This window comes from Glandiceps talaboti, chromosome 12 (genome assembly GCF_964340395.1).
Source record: "Glandiceps talaboti chromosome 12, keGlaTala1.1, whole genome shotgun sequence".
NCBI classification, from domain to species: Eukaryota; Metazoa; Hemichordata; class Enteropneusta; family Spengelidae; genus Glandiceps; species Glandiceps talaboti.
Genome location: NC_135560.1, coordinates 562079 through 575830, shown reverse-complemented (window position 1 = coordinate 575830; position 13752 = coordinate 562079). Strand labels below are relative to the sequence as shown.

Here is a 13752-nt window from a genome sequence, read left to right as displayed (position 1 = left end):
TTTGATACATGTATTTGCGATACCAAAGTGCACTTGTCCTGAAAATATTATTGATGTAGCTTTTAGTTTTGATAAATTATTGGCATATTTTTGTAGGCCACTAAAAAGGAAAAAAAAAGTTTCTCATCAGGTTGTCTAAAGTGGTACGACGATGCGCTTATTTTTTAATTTTTTTTACATTCTCAACAAATGTCACAGTACATGTTGTGGTTGGCCAGGAGATCACTAACAGCAATGAGCAAATAGCAATCAATGAGAAAAAATAACTTACATATGTTCTGTTGTATTCCAACAATTGTCTGTAGGAACAACAATCTCAAAACTTTGCCCTTACGGAAGACATTCAGTTTACATCTGGTCCCTTAATGTTACAAGAATGATGTGATGGAAGAAAAATTCAGAATTCAGAGCTCTTTTGAAAGCGCTGGAAGAATGTTACTGTCTTGGAAAGCTAGAGAGTGTACGAAAAAACTACAACTTCCCACTTTTACAGTAAATTCTCACAAGAATGTATAAAAAAAGTTTAGTGTTGATGTCAAAGTGCCCTCTGACTTCCACTATTTTATGCATGTGCTCTCCTTTCAGAAACTAACTATGACAGCAATCTCTGCTGTAGTGTCTGTGTTAAGTGTGGAGAACTTTTTTCTTGCCATTCTGGTAATATAAGCTCAGACAAACATTTTCAACATGGGAATCATACTTATGCTACTGAGGAATACAATTTGTCAAAGTACCTTATTCACTAGGAATATGAGATTTTTCGCATGTAGTTGACTTTTACTGATTTATGCAAATTTACACAAATATTTAATGACTATGCTATGCTATTATCATTAAGTAGATCTGAATGAACACTCACGCCAGATTGTTTTTTTCTTCCAATTTTAAATTTTGCAGAAATATATTTTTAAAGTTATGGCAGCCACCGATATATGCAAATGTATCAATTTCTCAGGAGGGCTTCTAGGCTAAAATCAATTAGTAGGTGCTGAGGAACAATCATGCCAAATTTGGCACCTTTACGTAAATTATTTTCCTGAATTATAGGTGTTTTCAGTGGTAATAATAGCCATTGTAAATATTCTAAAAAAGGCTTCCAAGATAAAATCAAGAAATAGATTTTAAGCAGGATTTATTCCAAAATTAGTGCCTTTTAGTGAGTCATTTTCTCAGACATGATTTTTCCATGGTTGATGGTGGCCTTTTAATTTTTTTCTGATTCATGCAAATTTATGCAAATATTCAAGAGGGCTCCTAACCTAAAATCAATAAGTAGGTCCTTAGGAACACTTATCCCAAATTTGGTGCTTTTATTTGGAATTGTAACAATAAAGTTGCCAAGCTACCTGACTGTTAAAGTCAAAATACACTAGACCGACTGCCATGATATTTGGTGGGTGTATTACCTTGGGTGTCTAGTTGGGAAATTGTTCAAATCAAAATGATCTTACCACCGATGAGTGATTTGGGTCAAAAAATGTGATTGATGGTCAAAAAACATAAACTCAACAAGTCATTGAGAATGACATAGTCCTCGCTATGATTGGGTTTTAAGGAACTGGAAGTTTATGTTGTCATTTTCTTGATATCAGTACTCTGATCACGCAACAACAGTTGTGAACCTAAATCAAACAGACTTAGATATGTTGTGTCTGCTCGTTGGACATGGGACATGCCTACTCTTCAAGTTGACGTGATGGAATAAACCATTCAACAATAAAGGATGGGTCAGGGAGGGGGGGGGACCTGTTCAAGCATGTCTGAGTTATGGCTTTGACATGAAAACTGTGCCAACAAAATGGCTGCCAGGCAGCCATATCGGATTGTATCACGACAAAAATGGATATGCACATGTATGTCATAGAACACTGTCCTAATACCAACTTTTAATGAGATCTGTTCAAGCATGTCTGAGTTATGGCTTTGGACATGGAAAATTCGCACACAAAATGGCTGCTAGGCGGCCATATTGGATTGTATCACAACAACAATGAATATGCACATGTATGTCATAGAACACAGTCCTAATACCAACTTTGAATGAGATCTGTTCAAGCATGTCTTAGTTATGGCTTTAGACATGGAAAATTCGCAAACAAAATGGCAGCCATATGCAAATTAGGTGTAAAAATGTGAATTTTGGTCAAAAACTTGTATCTCAAAAAGTACTTGGTCAATGAGACTGAAACTTGGTAAGGTGTTTCTGGAAGATTCTGCAGATTTTCATCAGAAGATTTTGACACAATTGGTCCTAGCAATCAGTCAAAAGCTATCTTAACTATCGACAACACCATACGAATAGCGCACATTGATTACCAAATTGTTTTGAGTTTCCGTGAGAGTTTGAAGAGATAACCATTCCATAAGCTTTTTTTTATCGTTCTTAATGTACCAAGATTTTTTTTTTCAAATGTCCCGCAAAAGACGACCTCGCAACACGGAATACAGAATCATGTTACTGTTACTAGTTAGCAGTACTACTACTACCATGGCTTCACTGTAGGCTGTAAGTTGTACTGGTAAAAATTACGATCATCACGGCATGTAGGAAGTACAAAAACATAGAACACGTTGTTTTCTTGCTCAATAAACTCAATGAAATAACAACACGATCAAATTGCGTCTTCGATTTTGACAGCCACCATTGTTATGATTGAGCTTCACTTAGTCAGTTCCGTTGAACGTGGCTGGGCGAACACTGACGTCCACGTCCAATTTGTACAGTGTTTTTATAAAGGGAGCTCGTCAATAACCTACCGAATAAAAAACTCACAAACGTAGTTTAAATACCAACTGATCTGAAAATTACTGTTTAGAAATACTACGCACATGTACATAAATACGAAATCACGCGACAAAAACTTCAACCTTATATGTTACTACTGTAGATGCCAGCCTTACCCATATTATACACATATCATCGTACAACTAATATTATTGGCTATATTAGCTAGATTTGAAAGGTCTCACTTGATTGGCTCACCAGCAATGGCCCGAGATCACCTGTTGGGCGACTTTCCCACCGGGCGTGCTTTTCGAAAACTACACAACATAAATTTTTTATTGCATGAAATCGTAGAAAATCTACCCCGTTTCAAAACTAATCTTACTTTTATCGCATATGGACAACCCGAGTTGGTCAAAATAGCAAATTAAAAATACTGCCAATGGCGTTGTAGCACAACTGTACAGTTTTAAATGTTTATCCATATGCTAGTCCATGCTAACAATAGGTGTTCATTTGCTGAATAACTATCCAGTTGCCTATCCAACCATGTTGCCATCTTTACGATAAATGCTATCATTTGGCTGTTGCTATGGGCGTGGTCATGTTGTTAGATATATTTGCATACATTTATGTATGTTTTTGTTCACTTGTGTATGAATTCCTGATATTGTCTTTGCAATACACGTGATCATTTGGCTGTTGCTATGGGCATGGTCTTGTTGCTAGGCAAATTTAAATACATTTTTTGAATGTTTATTCAATTGTCTATTAAACCCCATTGTTATCTGTGAAATACACCACCGTTTGGCTGTTGCTATGGGCGTGGTCATGGTTACTAGGGTATTTGCATACATTTTTTGAATGTTTATTCATTTGTCTATTAAACCCCATTGTTATCTTTGTGAAACACACCACCGTTTGGCTGTTGCCATGGACGTGGTCATGGTTACTAGGGTATTTGTATACATTTTTTGAATGTTTATTCATTTGTCTTTCTATTCCTGTTGTTATCTTTGCAAAATACATGATTATTTGGCTGTTGCTATGGGTGTGGTCTTGTTGCTATGCAAATTTACATACATTTTTAAATGTTTATTCAATTGTCTATTAAACCGTTCTTTGTGAAATACACCACTGTTTGGCTGTTGCTATGGGCGTAGTCATGGTTGCTAGGGTATTTGCACACATTTTTTGAATGTTTACTCACTTGCCTACCAGATGATGTTGTTATTTGACCAAAATATACTGCCATTTGGTTGTTGCTAAAGGGCGTGGTCATGGTCGCTAGGGCCAATTTTGTCAAAATATTTTGAAGAAAATCTGCAGAATAAGTTTCAGAAACATCTCGCCAAGTTTCAGACTCATTGACCAAGTACTTTTTGAGATATAAGTTTTTGACCAAAAATGAACATTCTTACACCTAATTTGCATATCACTCATGGAATCATTGTATGCTTAATATATCTTCGTTCATACATCCCTAGATGCATCCCCATCAAATTTCAGCCCAATCTGCTCAGTAGTTTTGGAATTATAGATTTTTAACCAAAAAGACACATTTTTAGCCCTAATTTGCATATCACTGATGGAATCATCATGTCATGAACAAATCTTACTTTACACCCCCTAAGGAATCTTCCCACCAAATTTTGCACCAATCTGCCCAGTAGTTTCTGAGTTTAAGTTTATTGACCAAAAATCACATTTTTTGACCCAAATCACACACCTGTGATGCGATCATTTTGATTTGAATAATTTCCCAACTAGACACCCAAGGTAATGGACTCACCAAATATCATGGCAATCGGTTCAGCAGTTTTTGACTTTAAGTTGTTTACACACATACACACACACACAGACAGACAGACAGACAGACATCGGGCGATCCCTATAGGCTATAGCACTACTGAACCTCAGTTCAGTTGTGCTAAAAATCACATTTTTTTACCCAAATCAATGATCACCCTCGTGCTGCAATCATTTTCATTTCAAACTTAGTAAAATTTCCACCAAGAAAGAAAGGGCATATTTACCAGTCTTATTTACATAACCTATTGTAATAACTGGATTTAGAATGTGCATATGAACTTTGCCCAGTGATTATATAACGTTACCTAACACATCCCCTCATGGTGTTCACGGAGAACAAAGAAGATTTTGAAGGAAAATCACATTTTTTGACCCAAATCACACACCTGTGATGCGATCATTTTGATTTGAACAATTTCCCAACTAGACACCCAAGGTAATGGACCCACCAAATATCATGGCAATCGGTTCAGCAGTTTTTGACTTTAAGTTGTTTACACACATACACACACACACACACACAGACAGACAGACAGACAGACAGACGCCGGGCGATCCCTATAGCACTACTGAACCTCAGTTCAGTTGTGCTAAAAATCAAATGAATTTTACCGTGACCGTGAATTCGTATAGGCGGTATTTTAAATTCTGAGCTCCCTAATATACCTATTGAAAAGTCACTATCCCGTCGGACTACCTGCAATGGGCATTTTAGTCACTTCTACTGGTCCTTACAGAAAGTTACTAGACTCGGGATAGCGGGCCAGCGTGTATGTCGAACCCTGCAATATCTATCAAAACTAAAAGCTACATCGATAACATTTTCAGGACAGATGTACTTACGTATCGCAAATGTATGTTTTAAATTATACTGAATTTGAAGTGCATTATTGAGATATAGCCTAATTTACCGAAAACCATTAATTACATAAATTGTCATTAATATTCAATGCATGTGATGTTCACCAAAACCTAATCAGTTCTTGCCATTACCCTGCGGAATACATGTGCCAAATTTAGTTTTGAATTGAGCCAGTCGTTTCTTTAGATAATGGTGATACTGACACACACACACACACTTTACATTCCTAATATATAACCTTCCTTATGGAAGATTAAAATGGAACTAAAAATACATATGTTCAACAGAGGAGGCAACATGCATGGCTGGAAACCCATGTGACCGGAAAAAGAACTAAACCCTACCAGAAAATTACAGCCCCCAGGTCTTACTGCACTATTTTCTGGCAATTTAAGGAACAAGTCCAGCCAGCTCATAAATCACAAGTGCTCTAGTAAGCCAGGTGATTTGCCTACATCACATGAACCATCCAGTCCGCCAAGTGTATGATGCCTTGCCAAAAATAACATGTATGATTACACATCACAACAAATGTTGGTCTTAGTCTTCCTACACCATGTTACATATTGTGCTCTAACTTAATTTGTTATAATTTTTGGCTCTGTCATTATGGATTTCCATATTCCTGAGACTCTAACGAAGAGTTTGATATACATATTATGCTGGTTATTTTCTGGTTGCGGTATCTCGAAAACTAGGCCGCTTTTTCAGGCCTCTGCTGCTCTACTACATTTGTATATGAACCTAAACGTGTTGCATATGGTACTAGTAGTTACAGGCTTTGAGTAGAAAGTATCTATTCAAGAAATGTCTACTCTGTCATTTCTGTAGACAAAACCTCGGCCCACCAAACTCGGACTCATTCAGTCAGATCAAAGCCAGACAGTACTGACAGTTTTAGATTGAAACTGTTAAACTACTTCTTTACATACCAATTAATTCAAACTTTGTACACTTCCAAGTGAGATACATTTATTTTGTGATTATCTTTGACATGACACACAAATGTAATCAATCTTGATAGCTGTAAGATTTATACACAAAAAGCTCAAAAGTACATAGCATAGATGTCACTACTTTTGCTGTTGTGCTTGAGCCTTTCTAACAGCTGCGACAACTGCCTGCATTTCTTCCCTCTTTCTCTTTCCACGGGTATGTGTTCCAAGCTGTACCATGATGGAGAAAGAAGGTGGAGATCAATTCGTAAGTATTTGATTTTTTATCACTAGTAACTAACCAAAGCTGTGTAAACTTGCACACCCACACTGTCTGCAATATTGTTTGATGCAAAGGTTGATGAAATGAAGGAGTCATGAAGCATATGAAAACTCAGTTTCCCTGAAGGAATGATTACAGGAAAAAATTTTAATTTAAAGAGATTTGTATTTATGAAGGTGATTAAAGTTGACCGAGTCTATAGTCTTATTTAAATTAAGACTGTATAGGTATCTGTACCCCTTACTACCGTTATTCAAATCAAAGACTGTATAGGTATCTGTACCCCTTACTACAGTTATTCAAATTAAGACTGTATAGGTATCTGTACCCCTTAGTAATAATTGACTACCGTTATTCAAATTAAGACGATATAGGTATCTGTACCCCTTAGTAATAATTGACTATCAACATTCAAATTAAGACGATATAGGTATCTGTACCCCTTAGTAATAATTGACTATCAACATTCAAATTAAGACGATATAGGTATCTGTACCCCTTAGTAATAATTGACTATCAACATTCAAATTAAGACGATATAGGTATCTGTACCCCTTAGTAATAATTGACTATCAACATTCAAATTAAGACGATATAGGTATCTGTACCCCTTAGTAATAATTGACTATCAACATTCAAATTAAGACGGTATAGGTATCTGTATCCCTTAGTAATAATTGACTATCATCATTCAAATTAAGACGATATAGGTATCTGTACCCCTTAGTAATAATTGACTATCATCATTCAAATTAAGACGATATACATGTAGGTATCTGTACCCCTTAGTAATAATTGACTATCAACATTCAAATTAAGACGATATAGGTATCTGTACCCCTTAGTAATAATTGACTATCATCATTCAAATTAAGACGATATAGGTATCTGTACCCCTTAGTAATAATTGACTATCAACATTCAAATTAAGACGATATAGGTATCTGTACCCCTTAGTAATAATTGACTATCAACATTCAAATTAAGACGATATAGGTATCTGTACCCCTTAGTAATAATTGACTATCATCATTCAAATTAAGACGATATAGGTATCTGTACCCCGTAGTAATAATTGACTATCAACATTCAAATTAAGACGATATAGGTATCTGTACCCCTTAGTAATAATTGACTATCAACATTCAAATTAAGACGATATAGGTATCTGTGCCCCTTAGTAATAATTGACTATCAACATTCAAATTAAGACGGTATAGGTATCTGTATCCCTTAGTAATAATTGACTATCATCATTCAAATTAAGACGATATAGGTATCTGTACCCCGTAGTAATAATTGACTATCAACATTCAAATTAAGACGATATAGGGATCTGTACCCCTTAGTAATAATTGACTATCATCATTCAAATTAAGACGGTATAGGTATCTGTGCCCCTTAGTAATAATTGACTATCAACATTCAAATTAAGACGATATAGGTATCTGTATCTCTTAGTAATAATTGACTATCAACATTCAAATTAAGACGATATAGGTATCTGTATCCCTTAGTAATAATTGACTATCATCATTCAAATTAAGACGATATAGGTATCTGTACCCCTTAGTAATAATTGACTATCAACATTCAAATTAAGACGATATAGGTATCTGTATCCCTTAGTAATAATTGACTATCAACATTCAAATTAAGACGATATAGGTATCTGTATCCCTTAGTAATAATTGACTATCATCATTCAAATTAAGACGATATAGGTATCTGTACCCCTTAGTAATAATTGACTATCAACATTCAAATTAAGACGATATAGGTATCTGTACCCCTTAGTAATAATTGACTATCATCATTCAAATTAAGACGATATAGGTATCTGTATCCCTTAGTAATAATTGACTATCAACATTCAAATTAAGACGGTATAGGTATCTGTACCCCTTAGTAATAATTGACTATCAACATTCAAATTAAGACGATATAGGTATCTGTACCCCTTAGTAATAATTGACTATCAACATTCAAATTAAGACGATATAGGTATCTGTGCCCCTTAGTAATAATTGACTATCAACATTCAAATTAAGACGATATAGGTATCTGTGCCCCTTAGTAATAATTGACTATCAACATTCAAATTAAGACGGTATAGGTATCTGTATCCCTTAGTAATAATTGACTATCAACATTCAAATTAAGACGATATAGGTATCTGTGCCCCTTAGTAATAATTGACTATCATCATTCAAATTAAGACGGTATAGGTATCTGTACCCCTTAGTAATAATTGACTATCAACATTCAAATTAAGACGATATAGGTATCTGTACCCCTTAGTAATAATTGACTATCATCATTCAAATTAAGACGATATAGGGATCTGTACCCCTTAGTAATAATTGACTATCATCATTCAAATTAAGACGATATAGGTATCTGTATCCCTTAGTAATAATTGACTACCGTTATTCAAATTAAGACGGTATAGGTATCTGTATCCCTTAGTAATAATTGACTATCATCATTCAAATTAAGACGGTATAGGTATCTGTATCCCTTAGTAATAATTGACTATCATCATTCAAATTAAGACGATATAGGTATCTGTACCCCTTAGTAATAATTGACTATCATCATTCAAATTAAGACGATATAGGTATCTGTACCCCTTAGTAATAATTGACTATCAACATTCAAATTAAGACGGTATAGGTATCTGTGCCCCTTAGTAATAATTGACTATCAACATTCAAATTAAGACGATATAGGTATCTGTACCCCTTAGTAATAATTGACTATCAACATTCAAATTAAGACGATATAGGTATCTGTACCCCTTAGTAATAATTGACTATCAACATTCAAATTAAGACGGTATAGGTATCTGTATCCCTTAGTAATAATTGACTATCAACATTCAAATTAAGACGATATAGGTATCTGTACCCCTTAGTAATAATTGACTATCAACATTCAAATTAAGACGATATAGGTATCTGTACCCCTTAGTAATAATTGACTATCAACATTCAAATTAAGACAATATAGGTATCTGTACCCCTTAGTAATAATTGACTATCAACATTCAAATTAAGACGATATAGGTATCTGTACCCCTTAGTAATAATTGACTATCATCATTCAAATTAAGACGATATAGGTATCTGTACCCCTTAGTAATAATTGACTATCAACATTCAAATTAAGACGGTATAGGTATCTGTATCCCTTAGTAATAATTGACTATCATCATTCAAATTAAGACGATATAGGTATCTGTATCCCTTAGTAATAATTGACTATCATCATTCAAATTAAGACGGTATAGGTATCTGTACCCCTTAGTAATAATTGACTATCATCATTCAAATTAAGACGATATAGGTATCTGTACCCCTTAGTAATAATTGACTATCAACATTCAAATTAAGACGATATAGGTATCTGTACCCCTTAGTAATAATTGACTATCAACATTCAAATTAAGACGATATAGGTATCTGTACCCCTTAGTAATAATTGACTATCATCATTCAAATTAAGACGGTATAGGTATCTGTATCCCTTAGTAATAATTGGCTATCATCATTCAAATTAAGCCGGTATAGGTATCTGTATCCCTTAGTAATAATTGACTATCATCATTCAAATTAAGACGATATAGGTATCTGTACCCCTTAGTAATAATTGACTATCATCTTTCAAATTAAGACGGTATAGGTATCTGTACCCCTTAGTAATAATTGACTATCATCATTCAAATTAAGACGGTATAGGTATCTGTACCCCTTAGTAATAATTGACTATCAACATTCAAATTAAGACGATATAGGTATCTGTACCCCTTAGTAATAATTGACTATCATCATTCAAATTAAGACGATATAGGTATCTGTATCCCTTAGTAATAATTGACTATCAACATTCAAATTAAGACGGTATAGGTATCTGTACCCCTTAGTAATAATTGACTATCAACATTCAAATTAAGACGATATAGGTATCTGTACCCCTTAGTAATAATTGACTATCAACATTCAAATTAAGACGATATAGGTATCTGTGCCCCTTAGTAATAATTGACTATCAACATTCAAATTAAGACGATATAGGTATCTGTGCCCCTTAGTAATAATTGACTATCAACATTCAAATTAAGACGGTATAGGTATCTGTATCCCTTAGTAATAATTGACTATCAACATTCAAATTAAGACGATATAGGTATCTGTGCCCCTTAGTAATAATTGACTATCATCATTCAAATTAAGACGGTATAGGTATCTGTACCCCTTAGTAATAATTGACTATCAACATTCAAATTAAGACGATATAGGTATCTGTACCCCTTAGTAATAATTGACTATCATCATTCAAATTAAGACGATATAGGGATCTGTACCCCTTAGTAATAATTGACTATCATCATTCAAATTAAGACGATATAGGTATCTGTATCCCTTAGTAATAATTGACTACCGTTATTCAAATTAAGACGGTATAGGTATCTGTATCCCTTAGTAATAATTGACTATCATCATTCAAATTAAGACGGTATAGGTATCTGTATCCCTTAGTAATAATTGACTATCATCATTCAAATTAAGACGATATAGGTATCTGTACCCCTTAGTAATAATTGACTATCATCATTCAAATTAAGACGATATAGGTATCTGTACCCCTTAGTAATAATTGACTATCAACATTCAAATTAAGACGGTATAGGTATCTGTGCCCCTTAGTAATAATTGACTATCAACATTCAAATTAAGACGATATAGGTATCTGTACCCCTTAGTAATAATTGACTATCAACATTCAAATTAAGACGATATAGGTATCTGTACCCCTTAGTAATAATTGACTATCAACATTCAAATTAAGACGGTATAGGTATCTGTATCCCTTAGTAATAATTGACTATCAACATTCAAATTAAGACGATATAGGTATCTGTACCCCTTAGTAATAATTGACTATCAACATTCAAATTAAGACGATATAGGTATCTGTACCCCTTAGTAATAATTGACTATCAACATTCAAATTAAGACAATATAGGTATCTGTACCCCTTAGTAATAATTGACTATCAACATTCAAATTAAGACGATATAGGTATCTGTACCCCTTAGTAATAATTGACTATCATCATTCAAATTAAGACGATATAGGTATCTGTACCCCTTAGTAATAATTGACTATCAACATTCAAATTAAGACGGTATAGGTATCTGTATCCCTTAGTAATAATTGACTATCATCATTCAAATTAAGACGATATAGGTATCTGTATCCCTTAGTAATAATTGACTATCATCATTCAAATTAAGACGGTATAGGTATCTGTACCCCTTAGTAATAATTGACTATCATCATTCAAATTAAGACGATATAGGTATCTGTACCCCTTAGTAATAATTGACTATCAACATTCAAATTAAGACGATATAGGTATCTGTACCCCTTAGTAATAATTGACTATCAACATTCAAATTAAGACGATATAGGTATCTGTACCCCTTAGTAATAATTGACTATCATCATTCAAATTAAGACGGTATAGGTATCTGTATCCCTTAGTAATAATTGGCTATCATCATTCAAATTAAGCCGGTATAGGTATCTGTATCCCTTAGTAATAATTGACTATCATCATTCAAATTAAGACGATATAGGTATCTGTACCCCTTAGTAATAATTGACTATCATCTTTCAAATTAAGACGGTATAGGTATCTGTACCCCTTAGTAATAATTGACTATCATCATTCAAATTAAGACGGTATAGGTATCTGTACCCCTTAGTAATAATTGACTATCAACATTCAAATTAAGACGATATAGGTATCTGTACCCCTTAGTAATAATTGACTATCATCATTCAAATTAAGACGGTATAGGTATCTGTATCCCTTAGTAATAATTGACTATCAACATTCAAATTAAGACGATATAGGTATCTGTACCCCTTAGTAATAATTGACTATCATCATTCAAATTAAGACGATATAGGTATCTGTATCCCTTAGTAATAATTGACTATCAACATTCAAATTAAGACGATATAGGTATCTGTACCCCTTAGTAATAATTGACTATCATCATTCAAATTAAGACGGTATAGGTATCTGTACCCCTTAGTAATAATTGACTATCATCATTCAAATTAAGACGGTATAGGTATCTGTACCCCTTAGTAATAATTGACTATCAACATTCAAATTAAGACGATATAGGTATCTGTAACCCTTAGTAATAATTGACTATCAACATTCAAATTAAGACGGTATAGGTATCTGTATCCCTTAGTAATAATTGACTACCGTTATTCAAATTAAGACGATATAGGTATCTGAACTACCCCTTAGTAATAATTGACTATCATCATTCAAATTTGCAAGTTCCCTATTGACTAGTCAGTTTTGAAATCACATACTTGAGTCCACTACTCTAGTTTTCTTTGTTAAAAAAATGTTGCTTACCCTCTTTTTGATGAACTTGAGTGCACGTTTATCTTTGTTGACTTTCAACAGTTCCATTGCTCTTCTTTCATAGGGAGCATAGCCACACACCTCTCTGACAATATCACGTACAAACTTGACATGTTTGTTTATCTAAAAACATTTTAAAAATTGAAATTAAAATCTTTACGGAAAGTTCATAGGAAGTTTATTTTGCTCAGTGTGATTCATAATTCTTTTTACATGAAACCATTTTATCACATTGCAATAATACTTCAGTATTGCAACACATGACTTCACTTTCTATTTGACACTTTAACTCCAATGTTGTAAGTACATGTATTCTTGAATTGTTACAGAAAAGATACATCAGATATGAAGTTGAACAAGGTTTAACTTTTTTTTAATTACTTTCATCAAAATTTGCAACACAAAGGGATTCTAAATGTATGCACATGACGACATGTGAATGTATTTTCAACTGCTAAGCAACATTTCTGACAATACACATGTATCTTGCCTATGTGCATTGTCAACACTTGTTTCCATTCTACAAACTACATTATAGGCAAATTATCAGACTTACTCCCTTCCTCCGTGATGGTCTCTTCATTACATTTTTTGTCACTTTGTGCCCTTTGTTGAGGCCAAAACACATTTCATGACGAACTGCCATGGCTCTGGCTGCTAGAAAATACAAAAAAAA

At 33.8% G+C, this 13752-nt stretch overlaps 1 protein-coding gene across 1 annotated transcript; it reads right to left on the bottom strand.

The window, feature by feature from the left end:
• Nucleotides 1-6345: 6345 nt before the first annotated feature.
• LOC144443518 (large ribosomal subunit protein eL36-like) lies at nt 6346-13752 on the bottom strand. Its single transcript, XM_078133025.1, has 3 exons — nt 13633-13752; nt 13068-13199; nt 6346-6565 (listed from the first exon to the last, which is right to left on the bottom strand). The coding sequence occupies exons 1-3, from the start codon at nt 13720-13722 to the stop codon at nt 6473-6475; spliced, it is 315 nt and encodes a 104-aa protein (XP_077989151.1). The 5' UTR covers nt 13723-13752; the 3' UTR covers nt 6346-6472.

Coding starts and splice junctions, on each gene's coding strand:
- LOC144443518 (XM_078133025.1), bottom strand. CDS start 13,722: ATGGCAGTTCGTCATGAAATGTGTTTTGGCCTCAACAAAGGGCACAAA. Junction 13,200..13,632: donor GACCATCACGGAGGAAGGGA/GTAAGTCTGATA, acceptor AAATGTTTTTAG/ATAAACAAACATGTCAAGTT. Junction 6,566..13,067: donor TCAAGTTCATCAAAAAGAGG/GTAAGCAACATT, acceptor ATCATGGTACAG/CTTGGAACACATACCCGTGG.